General features: G+C 42.2%; 1 protein-coding gene and 1 long non-coding RNA gene across 4 annotated transcripts in view; one reads left to right on the plus strand and one right to left on the minus strand.

Annotated features, from left to right (window-relative positions):
- The first annotated feature begins 886 nt into the window (after nucleotides 1–886).
- On the plus strand, nucleotides 887–21,112 carry LOC118161778. Of its 2 annotated transcripts, none has more exons than XR_004748165.1 (3): nucleotides 887–1,212; nucleotides 18,648–18,954; nucleotides 20,959–21,112. It is a non-coding gene; the product is annotated as an uncharacterized LOC118161778 (long non-coding RNA). The 2 variants fall into 2 exon arrangements; XR_004748164.1 differs by having other exon boundaries at nucleotides 887–1,192.
- Nucleotides 4,242–21,250, minus strand: part of LOC118161776 (cytochrome P450 7B1) — a 123,236-nt gene continuing 106,227 nt past the window's right edge. The window contains exons 3-7 of one of the 2 annotated variants that reach the window (XR_004748163.1): nucleotides 20,145–20,741; nucleotides 19,491–19,697; nucleotides 13,212–13,390; nucleotides 8,243–9,160; nucleotides 4,242–6,964 (exon numbers count right to left, since the gene is read on the minus strand). Coding sequence is in view for 1 of the 2 variants with exons in the window: in XM_035317412.1 (XP_035173303.1) it covers nucleotides 8,864–9,160; nucleotides 13,212–13,390; nucleotides 19,491–19,697; nucleotides 20,145–20,741 (1,280 nt within the window). In the remaining variant the exon portion in view is untranslated. Of the gene's footprint in view, nucleotides 6,965–7,948; nucleotides 9,161–13,211; nucleotides 13,391–19,490; nucleotides 19,698–20,144; nucleotides 20,742–21,250 lie in introns of those variants that run through there. The other variant, XM_035317412.1, reaches the window with a different exon arrangement.

A 21,250-nucleotide genomic window follows, 5' to 3' on the forward strand; every position in this document is an offset into this window, starting at 1 on the left:
TAAATTCATTTAATGAAACACATCGTTAAGGCAATTAAACCTCCTGGATGTGATTAAGGAACATAATTACGACACTGTTCTGCGCCATAATTGGGTGTCTTTAATCAAGGGGTAAAGTGATCAGCAACACAGCCATTAGTTTGTATTGTTCTGTCTCTGCTGTCCATCATTCTGATTAGGAATTAACCACCGCCACCAGCCTGGCGTGGTGCGTGCCTCTGTGTGTGCGGGTGCGTGCGTGTGTGTGTTCGTGCATTTAACATCGCAGGACACATTTGCTGCAAGATTTACTGCTTAATACCTCTCCTTTCCGAGCAGCCTTCCCGGAGCCGTCCCCTCGAAGGCTCGGGCTCTTGGCTGCACATGGGACGGGGGTGACACCAAGGGAGGCGAGCCAGGGACCAGCCCTCGCTGAAACTCTTGCAGGTGCCGGCACCGGGCTGGGGGGCTACCGGGGGGGCTGCAGGGGCCGTCCCCTTCCTCTCGGCTCTGTCTGGCTTAACCTCGTTGCTCCCTCTTCTCCAGGGCGATGTCGCCGAGGTATGTCCCTCTCCCGGTGCCTCCCGTGCGAAGGATGCTCGGGGAGGAGGGAAGCGCCCCGCCGTCGCATTGCACTCCCTGCCATCCCGGCTGCCACTTTAAAGCTCTCGCTTTACCTCCTCCTGGCTTTCCTGGGAAAGGGCAGGGGGCTCCGTGCGGGCTGGGGGCGCTGCCACTGCCGGCACCTGGATGCTGTCGCCCCTGGGGAGCGAGGAGAGGGCGTGGGGCCAATCCCGGGGCAGGTCCCGCCGGGCAGGGGGAGGAGAGAGGCCCCCATGCCCCTCTTCTCCTCCGATCCATCAGTAAGCCTTAGCTGGACGTGTCCCCCCTCGGAAGGGAGACCCGCAGCAGCCCCGGCCCTGCTCCAAAAGCCCCCTCGGACCCGCTCCCTTTCCGGCCCCGAGCCTGAAATCGTCCCAGCATGAGTGACATTGGCTTTCCTAATGTAATGACTTATGAAAGATATAATCATGTGTTAAATTGAATCCTCCGCTTAACTGTTAATGGTGTGCTCTGGGCACATTTACGTATTAGATGCTATGGTAACTAATTACCACTAGAAGAAGGGATAATACACTTTCCAGACTTTGACAAATAATTATGAGTGTTCACATCCCTGCTAGCAGCAGTTGCAGCGGATCTGCTGGAATGAGTAAGTGAATAAATGAATGGGTAAGTGAACTTGTGTGCATGGAGGGGACTAGATAATGAATAGTGGTCAAGTGAGTTTTCTTATTAAAACCTTTAATGAAAATGTGATTTAGGGTAGAAGGGGGGGAAAAAAAGCGCGACGCTGCCTCTAAACGTAATTAAACCGCGTAATATAAACATCAGAAACATAAATAAGTTTGCTTTTAATTAAAACGCAGCAGTCAAAGTAAATTATCCACGTGCTCGGAAACTTTACAGCAATTAACACGCGGGTTTTGGTGGCGGAGGGGGGATGTCGGAGGGGTTGAGGGGGTGTAAAATAAACGAGCCGGGACTCGGCGGCTCCCTCCAGCATCCTTGGTCATTTGAGTGCCAACAGGCCGAGGGGAGACGGAGCTTGTCGTCGGGTGGGACAAAACTTCGAGCAAGTGGTGCTCCGGCTCCCCCGGGGTGTCCCAGCCGTCGGAAGGGCCAGCAAAGGTCTGAGCAAAGGGCTGCAGCCAGCCCCTGTGCCCGAGGTACCCCGGCAGCTCCTTGTCACCGAGCCCCACTCGGCGGGGTTTGTTCCCCCCCCGGTCTCAGGAAGGGTTAAATCCCCCCCCCCCCCCCCCCCCGAGCCCCGAATCGCCCTTGTCCTCTCAAGCCGGTTCCGAGACGTGTAATAAAACACGAAGCGAATTTATGGGCTGTTTCAAGCACTTCAGTGCTGTGTTTTTAAATTCATATATGCGCGTGTAAGAACTATGAGCTGTGAATAATTTGAAATGCTATAGGAAAATGATGCGTTTTAGATCAAACATAACCGTTTGCTTCCATAATTGTCTCGGATGAAAATAAAGAGAAAGATGCATTTCGAACAGAGACAAAGCTGAAAACCTAATGACAGCCATAAACTGCTAGACAGCCATAAATTAACGTCTTCATCAAGCGCTGAAGGGATCAGTGCTTATCTAAATCAACAATTATTTCTTCTGAGAAGTTGCAGAACAGATTGCCCCTCTAATACTAGTTTGAAATCCCTCTAATTGAGGATTTAGGGGCAAACAATCGCTTTACCGGAGTAAACCCCCTCTCTCCACCGGCTGAAGCCCTCCAAACTCACCTAACCCCCGGGCAGGGCTCACGCCCGGGGGTGGGGGTCCTGTTCCCTCACCCCCTTCCTCAGGGCTTTGGGCTTGCTCCTAGGAGGAGCCCCCCGGCTTCCCACCTGCAGAGATGCTCAGCCGAGGTTCCCCTCGTCGCCGACTTGGGAAAGCGCCGCCGGGGAGATGTCCTTCCTCCTCGGGAGGCGGCTGGAAGAGACGGCGGGGAGCCGGGCGAGCCATTGGCTCGCAAGGCGAGGAAATCGCTTGCTGCCTGCGGGAGGTTGGCGACTTTGGAGGAGAGGGGTAGCTGGAAGGATGAGCTGCTGCAGGAGTTCGCCGGCAAAAGTCATCGCAGGGCATTTACTTGCTGCTGTTTGCAGCCGCCGTAGCCAGACCCTAGACTTGTGTTCAACTTTGCTGTGCTCAGAGGTGCTGTATTTTTTTTGGGAAAAAATACAAACCAGCACATACATCCGCGTCGAAATCAGTTTAACTAAACATCCTGCAAGGCTCCGAGCAGGAACAGCTGAAGCTTAGACTTCTTTTGACTCTTTATTTTGGTGTAAATAGTTTTGGGGACAAGCATATTTCTGCAATTACGAGTGAGGTATTCAGGCAACCTCATACTTGAGATCCCAGGGAAGCCTGCTGCATAGCAAGGGCTACACAGACACAGGGCTGCTTTATGCGAGAGTAAAGATCCCACTACATTTTAATTCTTTGCTTTCAAATGAAATGGGTATTTTAGATTTTTTTTACATGCTTCTTTGCATGCAGCAACAATTTCTTCATAATTATTAGCATTTAGAAACACAGAGTTTAACTTAAATATCACCACACCTTCACAGGTGTAGTTTTAAATGGTGTTTTTATAACTAGATCAGGTTTCTGGTATGCTGTGTCTATCAGGACATAAATGACCATGATACCAGCCATGTTTAGGTAATGGACAGAGAAATCATAGAATACTTCACTTTCTATGGTCTGAGAGTTAAAATAGCCTTTTTCATACGAATTAAGCATATGTCTTGCATAAACTGATGTCCCAATTTTAAAATACAATGCAATATAAGTAACATCAAAAAGTACCTAGTGTCAAAACAAATATTGGATAAAATACAGTATCTGAAGCTATTGTTACTCCTCCACAAAGCTCCCTTTCAGACCATGAAGGAAAGCTCACTCTGAAAGGTAACCTTCAAGAAACCTCAAACAATGCCACTTTTTCTTTACAAATGTCAGTAACTTTTAAAATAATATGGAATTAATGCAATCACAAAGTTACAAGCACATTTATCAAATACAGAAAAATGCTGCAGGACTATCTTCTCTACAACGTATCTTCAGCAATCCTCATAGACGTTCCCACAAACATTTCTGTGTGAAGGACTGAAGAAAAGCGATCTCTTTAGGATACAAGCTATATATTAAAGAGCTACTGGCAGAATTCGGTAGCTACAGTGATGCTTAGAAAAGCTAAGTTGTACTTTGCTCATGCAGTGCTGGGTTTTGAAGCAATTTTCAGTCATTTCCCTCTTTAAAATGAATGATCTGAATTTACACGAGGTAGTACACCTGGTGCTACCCAGAGGTTTACAAAAGGAAAAACCTAGGAGCTGTATTTAGGTACCAATCTTTATCCTGGGAATTCAAATCTTCATATTAATTCTGAATAATGTCCTAAGAACGTCAGAAGTACCACCTTCCCTCCTCATCTGGTAATAAGTGGCTTCAGTTTCATGGGGGTAAAGCAGACTTGATCATTTCCTAAATTCCAAGGAATAGGCTCCATGCCAGTGCTGATTTTTTTTTTAATTTTTTTTCCTACAGAAACATTTTTTTTTTCAAGATCAAGCAACAGAAAAATGCTGTATGCTGACTGAATCATTTAAAAAGGAAAGCAATAGTTGTGAATCTGTGAGAAAAGTGTAAATGTAAGGTGGAAAAAATTACCACGGACAGTCATTCAGTATTAAAATAGATATATTCATTTTTATTGTATCCTTGAAATACAAAATTCACTTAAGATGTTAGATTACTAAAATAATAAAGTTTCAATTTTCTTGCTCAGAAATTCACAATATACCTTATTCGATCTAATGATGGATATTAACTATTAAAGTAGAACTTAACCATTGTTCATCTATATACAAAATGTCAGTTTGCACAATTAAGAGCAATTCACAACCTTTTGAATGTCAGAAAGTTCAATGACGATGAAATAAAAGATCATTGATAATTCTACAGGTGAAATTCATAGACCAGCAATTACTCATAAAAATAGCAATGCCAAAACCAGTGAGATGCGATGGGCTTAAAACCGTAAACTGAAGAACAACTCTCATATTAGTACATTAGGACATATTGCAGAGACGTGGAAGTCAAATTTGCAAACAGGTACACATGCAGCAGTGTGGTCTTTGGAGAAATATAGCAGTTTAGTAAGTTTATGAGAGGTTACAGCAGTATGCAGTGGCAACATGAAAATGGAGAACAAACCATAAATTAAAATGATAATAGTAAAAAAAAATCACATTTTAGTATTCATATTAGTTCACAATAAATTCACTTTTCTTCTTGCATGCTTCAAAGGGCCATGTTGACTTAGAAAACCTATTTTATATCAGAAAAAAAATATTTTTTCTTAACAGCAGAAGATAGTATAAGTATAGCCAATAGGCAGTGACAGCTTACAGTCGAGGCTGGTACAGACCACCTGTATGACTTTTAAAACTGAGCAATGGGCACACCATTTCCCTCCAGGAAGAGCAGAGGGAAGCCAGGCCCCCCTGTAGCCCTCCCAGCTGGTCTTGTGCCCATGGGGTCGGCTGGGGAAGGTGAGCCGGCACTGCTGGGCCCGTTGGGCAGCCCCCTTTTGCACTGGAAAGGAGGGACAAGGCAGCAAAAAGTCCCACCACCTCCCTCCACCCCACCCAACTGAATGCTTGCCAACAGCACTATGGTGCCCAAGTGACCAACACTAAGAGCTCCTAGGTGATGATCAAAAACCATTTTGCTCCCTATGTCATGAAGCAAATGTGCAAAGCTGTCACTCTACCACAGGCAGAACATTGTGGCCAGCTTGGCTCCAGCTGGGGCTTCGAGAAATGTGGCAGGCTCACCTCATTTAACTGCTCTGGCTTACTGACCAAGAATACCATGGGTTTTCGCTCCCTGCTTTGTGGAGACCAGGTCATTCCTGGTCAGACCAGCTGCTTACTCTCAGAGTCACCTGTTTAATTGCAGTGTATATGGGAGAAGACCAACCAGGCCTAACGTTCCTCTTTCCTGCTCTAACACTCATGACTTTGAAGAGGGGGTGAAGCTTACCTCAACTGCAGATGGGGTACACAAATGTATGCAGGCCCTACCTTAGAGTCATCTACCGGGAGCATGGGTCTACCAGGGACACAGTTCTAGAACAAGCTGTGCAGGCCCTGCTTTGTCTTAAGTTTGATCCTTCTGGTTCCTGAGCTAAAAGAGCAACTGACCTTAACCCAGTAAAATGCAAGGCCTCCTGTGTGGTGCAAGGTGTGGTCTCCAACCCCCGTGCAAAGCCTCTGAGTGCCTTCATGGAGCCTTCCTTCGGCTCCTGGGAAAGACTCTTTTTTATTTTTTTAAAGAAGGAAGTAAGGCCTATGGTTTTAATTTGCTAGTTTGGAGACAATTATCTTCTTTTAATTTCATAACAGATACTATACAAACTGATCAACAATTAATCTGAAATTACTAATGATTTGCATGTACTTTTGGCACAGTCCTTTCATGTCCTACTAAATTATGCAGCAGCCTGTGATATTCTCATTCAAAATCCTAAAAATAGAAGACAATTATAAAAAAAATCTCGTGTTTAAAACAAATACCTACTGTTATTTTCGCAGTTGCTTCAGGTTTGTTTCAAAGTTGGATGCCAAGGAAAGATTTATCATAACTGTTGCATGAGACATTTTACAGCTTACACTTAAGCAATAATGTAATATAGTCAACAGTATAATGATATCAGCATTTCCTCTCTCAATAAAATAGGCTCTAATGTCCAAACTGGATTATGAGCTATGGCTGAGTACAGAATAGCTCCTACCGAGTAAGTACAGCAGTAAGTAACTTGAGTACAGGAATCTCTCCATAAAAACAGATTTTATTCTGTGGCACAAAGTAATAATCAGCTTTTGCTGTTGATTAAATGTTGAAGCAAAGTTAAGGCATTTAATCAACTGCAAAGCCCAGTTAATATAAGTGTACTCCAACACTGTAGATGCTATTGATATTATATATGAAGAGAAAATGTTAATCCAATATATCTCACAAAAACACAATTTTCTCCTCAGAGGATTTGGAATGTGGCTGTGCCAATTTTTGAAAGACTTTCTACTAATGCTTATTTAAGGTATGTGCTTTATATGAATAACTAAACAGTCTCCTACACAAATAACAATAAATAATTCTAAACCTTATTATGTATGTAGCAGTTTCCATCCATAGGCTATCAAGTGCTTAAGAGACAAGTCAAATTTCTGATTTTGGAAGACATGGAAGATTGAGGAACAGTAGATTGCAGCTCAATATTCCCAAAATGAGCTAGTGGCTCTGATGCTCCACTGGGAAAAGACAAGAGACAAGTCAAGCTGAAGTTTTCAGAGCAATGTGTCTTTTGCACAAAGTAGAGTGTCAGGTGCTTTTTTTGGGTTCTTATAAAAAAAAAAAAAAAAAAAAAAGATCTTTTTAGTGTTTTGCTCAGCAGTCACTGAGAAATTTCTATAATGCTGCTGGGTACTCCAATTCCAGATGAGACAGCAGTTCATTCATCATCCGTAGGGCAAATCTGAACTCGTGTCCAGACAGGGGTTACACCTCTGTGGTTGGTTAGCTATTTAGAGAAATGCAAATCCTGGCACAGAACAGATTAAGGGTTGGCTGCCCAAAATAACCTCTTGCAGTGATTACTCATCTTTCTTCCACTCTAAGTTCCATGAATGATGACGGGACACTTGCGCATATCAGAGGAAGTCTTTTTCATGTGTAACGTTATTTGTCAGCTGGCATTGTGGGCAGAACTTATGCTGGCACATCACAAACTGAGATTTTTTGGGGAACACAAAGCAAGGCCCACAGACATGGCTACTCTCCCATCACAATTACGATCTCGTCAAACTGAGAGAGCCATGAAAATCCTCCTCCGTCTCCAAAGTGGTGGCTAGGAAGAGAGACAGGGTCTACAAATCTTAGATCCCATACACCATGCACCAGGAAATTCATGTTTGAAACAGGATCTTGTCACCCAGTGAAGCCCATATGCAGCCAACCTCTGTGGCTACCTGGGGTTTTCACGTGCTCAAGTTTTGGCCCCAAAGAGCCTATTTTCCATCCTGTAGAGAGACAATTCTGTTTCCAAACAGGGGTCACACTACAATGCGTGCACATAGCTTAGGCACATTAAAACACTCTTAAAAAGTAGTTTTAGACACCACTCTTCTCCTTCAAGCCCTCTCATTATTTTGCCTTTCTGAAGCAACTAATAAACACAAGAAATTTTGAAAATAAACACAGACACATGCTACTAGTAAAACAGTAAGACAAACAGAAGGTAATTTTTGAGATGACAGAATCATTTCAAACAGGCTCATATATTTTCTACCTGAAGAGAATACTGTTTTTTTTTGTTGTTGTTGTTGTTGTTTGTGTGTTTTTGGCTCAAAGGCAAAATAGATAATTTAGGTTAGATTCAAGGCCTACTAAAATCAACAGAACCTCTCCTCTGACATTAATCAACTGCAGAAAAAATCATAGACTTTAATTTCTTCATATTGCACAAAACCAGAGCATTCACCCTTGCTGCATACCACTCATACTACTCAAGTCAGAGATGTGTTTCCAGTAAGATATTCTTGCAAATTCTTCCCCTCAGCCCCCATCCAATATAGCTTTCATTAGCTTTCATTACATCTCCCAAGTAAGGACTAAGACACTCAGGATCATAAAGGGAACAGAGTAAATAAAAAATTAGAACAATTATCTCTAAATATCCTTTCACCATCTAGAATTAAGTTCCCCCTTTGTTGCTATTGTTCTTCTACAAGCAGATGCAGTGATGCTTGCAGATGGTGGGTTTGTGGGACCTCTCCATCTAACAAGGGGGAACCTCATGACACAGCTATGGTAGGAGGCCTTTTGGCTCTAACAGCATGCTCACAGTGTATCTGGATTGTCAGGTTTCCAAGGAGTCTGAGGAATTCCCAATGTATGTCTGTTGAGCCCATTTCCTGAATAATGGCCTGGATTCATCTTCATGTCATCCTCCCTCTAAAACCTACAAAACTCATGGCCAAGAGTATAGGGGTCCTTCTCATAGGGACTATTTACCCAGACAAATGCTCGTCACCTCACCTCACCTCACTACTCACAACTTGGGCAGGGTTGCTTGTTCCCATGTCTGACATCTACCTCTAGCCTAAGGGCTTTGCTCCTCAGAAAAAAACTAAGGAGGAGGTGAAAACAGAGAGGGTAAAAGCAAACATTCCCAAAAATACAAGGTTGAGTGAGGAAACAGAGCAAACACTGAGATTAGTAGAAGACACACAGGCAGCCGCTCACTTTTTTAGGGACCTTAGCTTGTAACGAAAGGCAATATCAACGTCTGGCAGAAGGATACCAAGGCCCATACGACTGTTATCAAGTCTGACAGCTTTGCTTTCCACTAGTTCTACATCAAAATGAGCTAAAAGTAAGAAAAGAAACATCTTCATCTCATTCATCGCCAGGAACCTCCCTGGACACATGCTGATCCCAGAGCCAAAAGGCATTAGGAAATACTTCAGTTTTCTTCCTGCCTTGAAGAATGTGGTTTTCTTCTTGCCATTCTCTATGTAACGATCAAACTTATACTCCTGAAAATAAAAGAGAAAGAGAGTGAGAGAGAGAGAGAGCTAATGAAACAGTTACATGAGTTGCTCTGTTTGCATCGCAGTGGTACTTCTTCAACTCAGAAACCAGGATCAAGAGGAAGACAAGGAGCAGACAGCTTCTCCTTTTTAGCTGGTTGCCTCAAGTTTCATTAGCTCACATTACTGCCCCTGTAAACAATACTGCTGAAATCCACTTATTTAGCTGCTTTACATCAAGCTCCTTCAACTTCCATGTCTCATCCACTGAGTGTCTGGCCTGTATTGATTGTAATTAGATTTTGACCGCTTTGTAGCAGAGACAATGAACCTTAGTGGAAGGACAATTTTCTTGTAAAGCATCATATGTGCTTGGTGTGGTACGTACATCATGAATAAGGATAATCTGCCAAATTCTGCAAATGCCTATGAATAAATCAATGCATTGCACGGATCTTGTTCTTGCAAGATCAGAGCAAAATCCATCCTTCTTTTGCACCCAGTGGTGCAGATTATTCAAAAAGCAGGCCTTATACTTTGCAGTCCATTTTCCCTTCAGCTGGAGATGGTTGCTGCTTAATTTGCCACATCTGACCTTCACATGGTTTGCTCCAGAAGCTGTGTGCAAAGCAGGACAACTGCCAATGATTGACCATTGTAACGGGAGTGCTTTCAGGTAAGGCTTGAGTCTGGCCTTGTAACTTACATTCCATAAACTGAACATCTTTCCGACTACTTCCCAGCAGCAGGATCACTGCTTAGAGATAATTCATGTTTTTGAATGAAGGAGATCTGGCATCCTCACTCAGTCAACGGCAAATTAACCACTTACAAAATCCTCCTGCATGCTTTGAATAAAAATGACAGACACTTCTTGCTTATGGTCACTCATTAGCATTTGTCCTGCTTTGCATACATCTGCTATAGCAGCAGCCATTTGGAGCTGGCTGGGAACAAGTCAGTCAGACAGAAACCACCTCAACTGATTAAAAAACAAAACAAAACAAAACAAAAAACCAACTACCACAAAACAACACAATGATAAAAACGCACTGATACTGATCTACCCATTAGGTTACAGGCTCTGGAACCACACACTGCATGTCTGGTTGTTGAGAAAAACAGTGGCAGGGGACGTGGCCTATGAGAAAAGGGAGAAAGAGAATGCGCACAGGAATGGATGTAACTTGGGGTGTTGAAGACCTGTTTCTCTAAATGGCAAAGGCCTAGATTTCCCACAATGTAAAAGCCATTATATGTGTGTGGTTTTTTTCACTGAGAAATAATTATTTTCAGTCTTTTTGAATACTCCGCCAAAAGGAAGCTTTTTTTTTTTTTCTTCTGATGAAGTTACTGCTTCATTTGAAGAACTGTAACAAATGAAAGCCCAGAATACCCCCCTCTTCCTTAAAACAGATTCACTTCCTGAAATGTAAAACCTGTTGATCTAAAAAAGCACTGCCAAATATGAGCAGTAATAGCTTAAAAAGCAAAGCAAAACAAAAAAAAACAACGAAAAGCCACAAAAACAAATCTCTTCACTTCATGGGAATATGTCCACAAGGTGAACTCCTCGTGTCTGGAGCTGTTAGGAACTATAGTATTGCACACGTATACACATACTGGACCAAACCAAATCCCAATAGTCATCTGAAAGCTGTAGTTCATTTTAACAAAAAGAATAAATTGCTGTCTAAGCAACTGGAAAATCAGAAAACACATGTGAGACAGCAAACTCATGCTTGTGTTGTTGAATCCCCTAGCTTTGGATAGTTTCTTTGAGCCAGCGAGCTAGCTTTTAAGGAAAGACTTACTTTTGACAATGCAGGAGCTTTCAGCCATGCATGAGGCTTCCTTGGAAGGAAGAGGGTGGATCATGGTGAGGAAACGGTGAAGAAACCGGAGGTGAAGTTTTGTGTGGATGGCCTGTTCAGAGTATTATGAAAACTGAGGAATCTCCTGTGACTGGTTTAAGTCTCTCTCTGTCATATCTTGTATTTAGCTTTGTTTGGGAAGCCGCCATGTAGGGTTTCCTGCAGGGTTTCCTCATATTTCATTCTATGGTATTTGCAGAGTTCAATTACTGAGCTCTGTAACTTAGCTGCGTTATGATTCAGAGATTCACTTACCCACTTCATAAAAATTGACTCATTTATTTAGGCTCTGAGTGAAGAAGGAGGTCAACAATATATGCTCACACTTATACAATATGGTGCCAAAGCAGAAGATAGCTTGAACTTAAATTTATGTATCCAGGAGAAAAGCACTGCTACAAAATTATCTCGTCAAGCTGCCTGTTTTCCCAGGAAAGTTTTCCCTAAATACATGACAAGCTCAAGACTGCACCTTTCAAAAAATTCATTCTCCATCTCTATCTGATCTTCAGTAGTTATTGTTGAAAGCACACTGCATATTTTAAGAACCAAACAGAACAGTGATTTCCCCACTTTTCGAGAGGGCCCATGTGCTGAAATCAATGTACTGCAAAGTGTGGATTGCTCATTCAATATCAAAAAGATAAAATATATGAACTAAAGCTGTACTGTGAAAGCTGAGCAGAGCTGATACGAAGCAGATATATTCAAGCAATAGAAATATGGTAATGTATTCTGACAATTATTGAATAAGGGAGGGGCTCAGCTACCACTCTGATGCTTTGGTCTAGGACCTAAACAAACAGATGGACTTTTGACAAATCAATAATGTTCTCCAAAATAAAGTGTTAAGAATAAAATGAGGAAAAAGCTTATTTGTTAGTTATGGCTTTTAAGGATAAAAATATTAATTAACTATTTGCCAATATATGATTTTTTTTTAAACACTGATTTTCTCAGCAGCCTTTGTCTTTATTTGTGGGTGGGTACAGACTGCAGGGCCCTATTGGATGTCATTTCCATTTTCGTGGTCCTTGTGTTCATACCTGTAACTATACCCTACTCCTGCTAGCTCCAACACACTCCACACCTCCTCTCACTGCCTTTGGCGGAGCTCTTGCACAGCGAAAAGCTGTCCTGCACAAACAAGGCATCTGAATATTACCCTTCTTCTGCAACCCCCCCACATGTACATCTTTATCCTCAAATTCCCAAAAGGCAGAGCTTCAGGGAGCACTGTCTCCAACACGGCGTTTCTACAAACATTTAAAGTCATCCATGTATCTCCCAAAGCTGAACTGTGGTCTGAAATACATCTTTGGTTCAAATATCAAGGCTGGAAATCAGTGTGGCTGCTTGCCTAGGAAAAGGGGGATGAGGAATGAGGACAATTCAGGTGTAACTCCCACCTCTCTGGATAAGGAGGCAGTTAATGGCCCCAGCTTATATACAGCTTCACCTCCTGTGTGGCACCCTGGACAAGGGACAACAACCTGGTGGAATAACCTACCGGAGACTAGGACTATTCAATTTGCATGCAGGTGGTGAACTTCTGAAGCTGTATTAAGGCTGAGGCAGGGTGGATTAATTTTGAGTCTTTGATATTCATTAACTCGAGCGTCAGAGAAAAATACAAGGAGATGACACAATTACCCTCAGAGCTTCACTGTGGAGCAACAGCTTTGCGGTTTCAAGTTCACAACACTATACTAATTGATCAAGAAGGGGTGAATCCCTATGAAGAGAGGTGAAAAAGCATAAGGCTCAAGTAAGACACTGCTATTACAGGGCTTCAGAGAGTCAATGATGCTTTGGGGGCACTTAGCTAAATGGCCCACATTATTTGCTATTTAAACCACCTTCCATTATTCAGCCCTCCTTGGGTATCAAATGATCCACTGCCAAACAAAACCCACATTTAGCCTAAAGTTTATGGTAGTCAATGTGCAATTGTCAATTCCTTTGAAAGCCATAGCAGTCAGTCTCATCACCATATTTCTCTCTTCAGGCCATGAATCCTTTGACCTATAGGGCCCTCGAAAATACATCTGAAAGTCGGAAGATTTGTTCCACAAGAAGGAACACCAGGAAAAAAAAAGAAAAAAAAGAAAAAACCTATCACAAAAGGCCTGGCTGCTGCAATGTGCCTGAAGTAGGAAGAGTAGCACCAGCTGAGTGTTTACCTTAGGATCTTCATAGACCTCGGGGTCCATGTGCAAAATCTGAGGGTAAAGGGCTATCCAGTCTCCTTTCCTCAGACTGACTTCCTGATCCCCTTCAAGCTTGAGGACAAAATCCTCCTGGCTGATGCGAATGTTCATGGAAGACGAGCACATCCGTAAACTCTCGTTTAAGGCGCTTTCTGCGATTAAACAAAAACGGAGGGGGGGAAGCGTCAGAAATATGGGAGATGACTGCAAGTAATACATGGCTGCAGCTGCTGCATCTCGACAGGTTTAGTAGGGCAGGCTGAAGGAAAAAAAAAGGAAAAAAAAAACCACAAAACAACAAACCACAAAGAAAACAAAACATAAACCAGACACCACGAGGAGGTAGTAAACAGTCCCGCATGCCGGGGGGCCGCCGCTCTGAGCACTGCGATGTGATTCTCGCTGATAGTTCTGGGAAATCGTGTCGGCTGGAGGCAGCCCTGGATTTTGGGTGGAAAGTCATTATTCAGGCATCACGTTGAAAACAACGCAATCAGAAAACATGAATGCTTTATCCATTTACATATATTTTGGAGGTTGCAAGCAAACACCAGTGAAAGCATCCACGGAGCTATTCAGCTTGCCTTTCAAAAGCTGTTGGATGTAGCGGCAGGACTACACGTTAGAAAAAACATTTCACTTGTTAATTCTGCAGTCAGGCTGAGGATTTTTAAATTTATTTTGTTTTCAGTGAGCTACGTTGCCAAACGATAATGTCTATTATGGTCCAAGTGAATGAAAACAATTCATTATTTGCCTGGTAGATTTAAGAGAGAAAGACACTTTTAATTGGCAAAGAGAAAACAAAATGTAGTCCTTTCAGTACTAGGGGAAGCATGATTTTTTCTCCACCATCACATCCTGGAAGGCTCCAGAAGCTGAATGTCCTTGCTTTCCCAGTGGCCTTCACCTTTTGCTCCTAGCACGACAGATTTTATGGCTAATTTCCGGCAATTTATCCTGGCAGTTTGAGGAGGAATTCCTTTGGGAATAATATGCATAATTTGCATAAATCATTCTGATAGCATGTATATCAGCATGTAGCTCCTGTCTAGGGCTGCATCTCTCACTTTGTAATCAAAACTGACTATTTTTCCACCAGCGTGCATGGGTGCTGTTATATACGGATTGATTCCTTCTAATGGCCAGTGTGAAAAATAGCCTAAAATCAGGTTTCATTTTCACATAATAATCCATTTGTGCCTGTATTTATGTTTTGTGATACCAAATAAGCCTGCTCTAAGTGTTCACCGAAGCACTGTAACTGCTGCACCCAAAAGGTTGGTTTATTAGAGACAGTAGCTACCCAGTGTAGATGCATCTGAAAAAAAATAATAACAACCGCTCTTTCACAAAAAATTAAATCTGGTGCAGCGTGCATAGCAAATAAAGTGGCCCTGGATGCTTTCTTGCAGGAGGTTTTTCCTTAAGCATGCATTTGTCTAAAGAAATGAGGCTGCGGTCAGCTCTGTGTGGCCAGCGCCGTGATTCAATGTGACGTACAGTGAGTCTGTGCATATTCTTTTGGACTGCCTTCGTTACTATAATCAGGCAGAGTCAAATCGGCTTGTTGGTGACGAAGCCAGAGAAGAACCCCGTTTCCAGAATATGGCCTCTACTGTGGATAGCCACAAGGCACCTGACACGATAGATTTCAACTGGCAGTGCTCTGGCAACAAAACTTTGCGCGGTACAAAGGGAGGGTCCAGCCTCTGCTTCCAGGCTGCCCCCAGCCTCCGAAAAAACAAAGCCCCTAACTCCACGGCAGTCCCCAGCTTGGGAACGGTGGCGATGTACATGCAGCACCATTCACCCAAGAAATCAAATCGGGTGGGGGCTGGGGAGAGCAAGAAAGGAAAAATAATTACTAAAACACCGCTGCGCAGTAGCGGGTGTGCGTTTAGCTGGACGAGCGACGCGGTCACATCCTATCGGGGGCCATCCTCCCGGGGAGCGCGGCGGTCGGTGCCCGCTGCTGGATTGCAGCTGACAATTGGGCAGCGTATCTTATGCAGAAGTTAATCACAATAATGGAGCACAAAGTGTGGCTTAGCGGTCAGATCGTAAATGACAAATCTGCTTTACTTTCCAGTACCAGCTATGTGTGGAAGGCGAGCTTGGCTCTAGCTCTGAGCGATCATGCCGATAATCATTAGATGACAAAAGTAATGAGTCACATTATGATCAACAAAGGAGGATGGAGCTTATACGGGTTTGCAGGCTAAAATTAAAAAAATAGACAGTCAGCCTTCCCCAAATGCCCAGGCTATACATTGGGAGGAATGACAACTGCACAATAACGCCACAGCCTTTGCTTGCAGTTGTCATAGTTCAGCAGACACCAGCCATTGCTGCTGACAGACCAGCTGGGTAGCTTGGGAGGCCTTCCATTCTGCACCATGAGGTACAGTAAATTATCTAGCACGGTAGAGCAACATCTGTTTCTGTGCTTGTGCCGAACAAACAAGGCAATTTAAAGCATACCAAGGGATAACCAAGCAGCAAATGAACATGACCCTCATTTTTTCCCCCTTCTTACACACAGGAGATGCTAAACTTCACTGTACGAGTGCCACATAAAGAAGCCAGGCTGTTGTTTGATAAGGTGTTGTCAGAGAGATTTTACATATTTTCTAGAGAAAGAGAGAGAGAGAAATATCTCATAGTATTGTTATTCTTAGAATCCTCCCACTTCTCTCTTCATTTCTCTTATACTAAAGCTAGCACTCAGCCTCCGATTCATTCTAGATTTTTTTAAAAAACTGTTTCAATATACTTATAAATATTCAGTCTTTAAACCCTAATTTGCTATACTTAGTTCACATGCCTTCAAGCATTTGTCTTCCAATTTCCACTGAATAAATGCGTACTAATGAGAAATAGAGCAAGCTGCTGAGGCAAAGCTGGGTGACTTGAGCCTGGCCTGCCACCAGCTTGTGATAGGCAGGCAAATTGAGTTAAAATGAAAAGTCTTGTCAGCTGAAATACAACATGGTAGCCAAACAGCAAGCTGTCAATCATCCAGCCAAAACAAGGGACTGCAGGTAATAAAAGGTCATTGTGAATCATAAGTGCATTTGGCTTTCATAGGCAAGTTAATTTTAATTAAACATGATCTCGATCTGTAAATGTTTTATAAAACTTATTGTGCATAATGGATTGTTAATTTTGCACTAGCAGATAGCAGGTAATAGGGTACCATCATTATTTGAGTGTATTGTAGGAAAATAACTATTGGTATGCAAATATTTGGGGGGGGTCACTTACTCACATGCATCAAGGTGTGCCAACACAAATGACAACGCAAACAAGTACATTTGCAACTTAGGAAGAACTACACGGTACTGCCCAGCCCATTCCAGGAAAATATATTTATCTCAATCTAACCAGCAATTTTAACGCTTATTGCTTGTGTTACAATTACATACTCTGCATTATCTGTTTTCGGATTCCTACCCTTTCGTATATACGAAACAAATTTTCAAGCTGTGCTCTTTTTGCAGGAAATATCTGGGATTCAGCAATGACCTGGGGCAAGAATACTTCACCAGATAAATGAATGGACTAATATTAAACAAACGAACTGACTAAACATGCCTAGCATTACACGTGCACCAAGTGTATTTCTGCTCTACCCTTTGCATTTCCAATATAACCATAAAAGCTGACAGACCATTCTCATGTATCGTTTACCGTATTAGAGCTCCATTGTGACTCATAATGACTAATAATGTATGTTACTCCTTAAGCGCACACAAGTACGTGTGTTTTGGTTGCTGGAAAAGTCTTAACTAGACAATACAAAGTGTGCTGCCCCAGAAATGCCATACGAAAAAATAATCAGGGCCACAATTTGTGACACAATTTGTGACACGAGCTGGTTTTGCTGTGAGTTGAAAGTTTTTTTTTTTTTTTTTTTTTTTAAATTACATACCTGTATTTTGAATTTCGAAATAAATCAGGACATGTCATTCCCTAGGCCCAAGGAATGTGGCCATAATAACAACATTGCCTCTGAGACAGTCTTTTTTAGCAATTCCTGCTTGCTCTCCATAGCATGATGAATCCAAAAAAAGGCTCTTGTTACAGTAGGCCAAAAAGAGGACAGGGAATCAGAGCACTTAAAACAGGAGAAGGAGATGACAAGGTGATAAATACACAAGAATCCCACCTGGCTGCCTTACTCGGGAGCAGGGACATGAATTCCTGGCTTTCTGTGTTCTGCGTTGGTATGGGGGAGAGGGAGGGAGGGAGGAAGGAGGAAAAGCTCCTTCTCAGATGCTGTGGTCAGAAAGCTGTAAGTGCAAGGGGCTGGCCCACAGCATGCTTTCCCCACACAGCTGCCAGTGCAGATGGGGAATTTTTGGTGCGCAAGTCATGAAAATTTGGACCTTTGTCCTTCCTATACATTTACTAAGAAAACATCTCTTTCCATTCTCCACTGAAGCATGAATTTAATTCTCTTATAGTACAGTTTTTTTCTTTCTATATTATTATTTTATGGGACAGTATCCAGCCCTTTATGACTTAAGTGCCAGAAGAATTGAAATCCAGCTTCTGTTCATACCACATTACTTTTAACGCGATTATAAAATTTAACAAAAGTGTTACAAGACTACTACAAAGTAGGATGTGGCACTTTCCTCTCAACATGTAAATCAAATGTTACCAAGGTGCTTGACAATTTCTAGGAGCAGCGGGGGGATGACACACTTGATGTTGTAAAGTGTTCACTCCATTTTGCACCAGCTGGTTTTAGTGAGGTACATGCTTTATTTTCCTTATTCTTGCACTTCTGGGGTGCTTGTATTTTTCCCTTGCCATTCCCATCTCTGTCTCCAAACAGAAAATAAATTCTCTCTTGATCTTCTTCATGCTTGGCAACTTTCCTTTTCTATTATTTGTTGGTGGATGCTAACTCTGATGTGAAGCAATTTTACTTGTGTTCTTTAAAGTATATAAATTGCTTAGAATGTCATATTATCTTGACATCAAAAGCCTGCTCCATCACTTGGAGATAAATCTGCACCAAAACAGCTGTGACTCCAGATGAAACCGACTTACTGGACTCACAGTATATACGGTTAACACTAATGCTTTAGTACAAAGTAGCTGAATCAAACTCAATTTTATATTTGTGCTATGAGAGACAACTCAAATTGGACCACAGGTTCTTGATGCATGCCATACTAGATGGCCCTGGAGAATGGCAGCCCCCACTTCCATTCACCCCAGGAGCAGTGACTCTGCTGCTCCACCATCCTGTCCTGATACCACTTCCTTTTGGATCAGACCATCAGGTCAGGCCACCAGCTACCAGACCCCACAGACATGAGCTCAGCTTTAACAGGGGACTGGCATCGATATCTAAAGTGAAAGTAATATTGATCCTTTATGCTTTCTTTACAGCTGTTGTCTGTCCTGATACCACTATCTATGGAGATTTTCAGATGCTTCAAGGCTAGGTTCCTCCTTGCTCTACATACCTATGAATGTTTCCCTCTCTCCTCCCTTGGGCTAATTTCAGCAATAATCTTGGAAGTGTCTGTGCACTTGCTGTGCTTGTGCACTGGCAAGTGAAATGAAGCCATCAGCTGATGCCCTGAAGGCCCATCCAGCTCCAGAATACAACTTCTAATGGTGGCCTCCCTCTGAGCCACTGCTCTTGAACTGGAAGACCTGTTATCTCCCTTACAGCGCTCCATTTTGAATCAAGGTACTTCTTTCAATACTGGAAACACCATTTCTCATCTGTAAAGACCTTATGTTTAGTTCAGAGCCATAGCTATGCTGAAGCCTGCTTCAGAAGTCTTTTTGTTGTGTTAAAGAGAGAAAAAGAAAGAAACCGCTTGTGAAAAAAATTACATTTGCAGTTTAAATACATTATCCTACTTTAATTTCAGAAAAGGGTCTTTCTTGGCAGTACCATACCAAAGTATTTGAAATGCATTAACACTTCGGCAGATGCTCAGAATCAAACAACTTAATAGGCATCAACTTTTTTCAAATAATTGCAAAGCTTCGATTTAGCCTTTTGCATACCTTGCATAGTTAATTACCTAGGCTTTAATGTTTACATGCAATGAGAGTATCTACAGCTATAAACTACATAATTTATAATTGATGTAAATGGGTGTTATTATGTCAATTAGGCAGCTGTGTCCTCCACCTTCTCAGTAAACAGAAATGAGTGATAAACCGAGTTCGCAGGGAGAGACCCTCTTCCCTTTCTAACAGATAAAAATAAATTACCCAGGTAGACCAGGTTGTCCAATTGTTCTCTGGTGAGGTGGATGTTATACGTGGGCCCTCTCTTCTGACCTGTTGACTGCAGCAAATGGTCAATCTCGTCACGCACCGCTGCAAGAGCTTCTGGGTGCCGCAGCAGATAATACATGGCCCAGAATGTAGCTGGAATCGTGTTTCCCACAGAGGCCCACAGGAAGGCAAAATGATGTGCTGGGAGAAAATAAGTGAAAAGGAAGATTAATAGCGTTTATTACACTGATTAGATTTGCAGTGTGCTAATTAAAAGATGTTAGGACACAGACCCAGCCAAGGATCAGTGAATGCTAATGAGGACCAATAGGCTTCTGAAGTCTAATTTTCTGCTTAATGAGAATAGTTTGAAATGTAATGTCGGGGGGGTGGGGGGAATAAGGGGAGTAAATGCAGCTCAGTTATAATCTTTCTCATTATCACCATTAAGTATCTTGTTTTACCACCTCAGCACAAAAAAAAAAAAAATCAATTATCATAGAGGGTTGTTTCAGAGTAAAACATTTTATCATTAGCCAATTAGAAAGAACATAAAAAAATTTCAAGGTCGCCATTTTGCCTTTTTATTTCAAAGGTCTATAGTAAATTATTTTATTTTAGACAAGCAATCATTCATAAGTTTCCTACCTGCTTTGTCATAATCTCCAAGCAGCTCATATTTCTCAAATATATCTTGTCTGGCTTGGACCACTTTTGACCCTCCCAGCCATTTTGTCATGTTCTGAAGTAAAAAATGATGTATAAGCTCCTTTCGAACCTTCTTGGTAGCTCCTAGCAACTCAATTGGTATGTTTGCAGCTAAATAGGGAAAGCTGGCATCAAACTTGATAAATTTGTCTCTGATTTCACTAATAACTTTGTGGCCATCTGCAGCAGGAACTCTTCCATATAGTGTTACAAAACTGGCTTCAAACATTACAGAGCAGCAGAATTTGTACATTTTTTCTGTTTCCCAATCTGTTGCTTGTGAGCATTTCCATTCAAATATATCCTGGAGATTTTTCATCATGTGGTCAGAAATTATGTCCAAAGGCTTGCCTTGTAGATACTGGTAGATTCTGTGCAGGTTTTCCTTGAGATCGGGGAATTTTGCTTTTGACAATGCTGGGTAGTCAAAAGTTTTGGAAGCCATCTTATTAGCAAATTCATGGAACTCAAGTTGCTTGCTATTTCGGATGACGTAAACATATTGAAATGGGTCCATGATAAAGGTAATATATCTGCCTGAAGAGAAGAGAAGAAAAAAATAAAGACACATGGGGTTTTATAATCTGGTGACGCTTTCAGAAGTAGTAACTGAAAATAAGCACCGCCGATGTCTGGAAGAAGAGCACAAAGAAAATTCCCAAACCAAAAGCCAGTGGAGAGATCTGCAAACCAAAAAAGGAAGATAAATCGTATTTAGCTTCAGAAGAGAAAGAATACTGATTCTCTTTGTCAGGATGCAGACTTCACCAGTGTATACTCTCACAGCACTTCTAAAATCAGCATGAAGCCATTTCGATGCAGACTGATGTACTGGCTTTGGCAACAGTAGGGTGTGACCTGTAACTGTGACACTCTGGAATAAGTAATTTACTGCACTGCTATAATTCATGAAATACGTGGAGTCATAGCAGCATTTAAAAAATGCATTTTTTTTTTAATAGCAGAAAGGGAGAAACACATTTCACCTGAATAGAGGAAGTGAATGAGGGGGGCTGGAGTAGAAAATGTGTTACCTAGGCAGCTTT

Source organism: Oxyura jamaicensis, chromosome 2 (assembly GCF_011077185.1).
Source record: "Oxyura jamaicensis isolate SHBP4307 breed ruddy duck chromosome 2, BPBGC_Ojam_1.0, whole genome shotgun sequence".
Classification (NCBI taxonomy): domain Eukaryota; kingdom Metazoa; phylum Chordata; class Aves; order Anseriformes; family Anatidae; genus Oxyura; species Oxyura jamaicensis.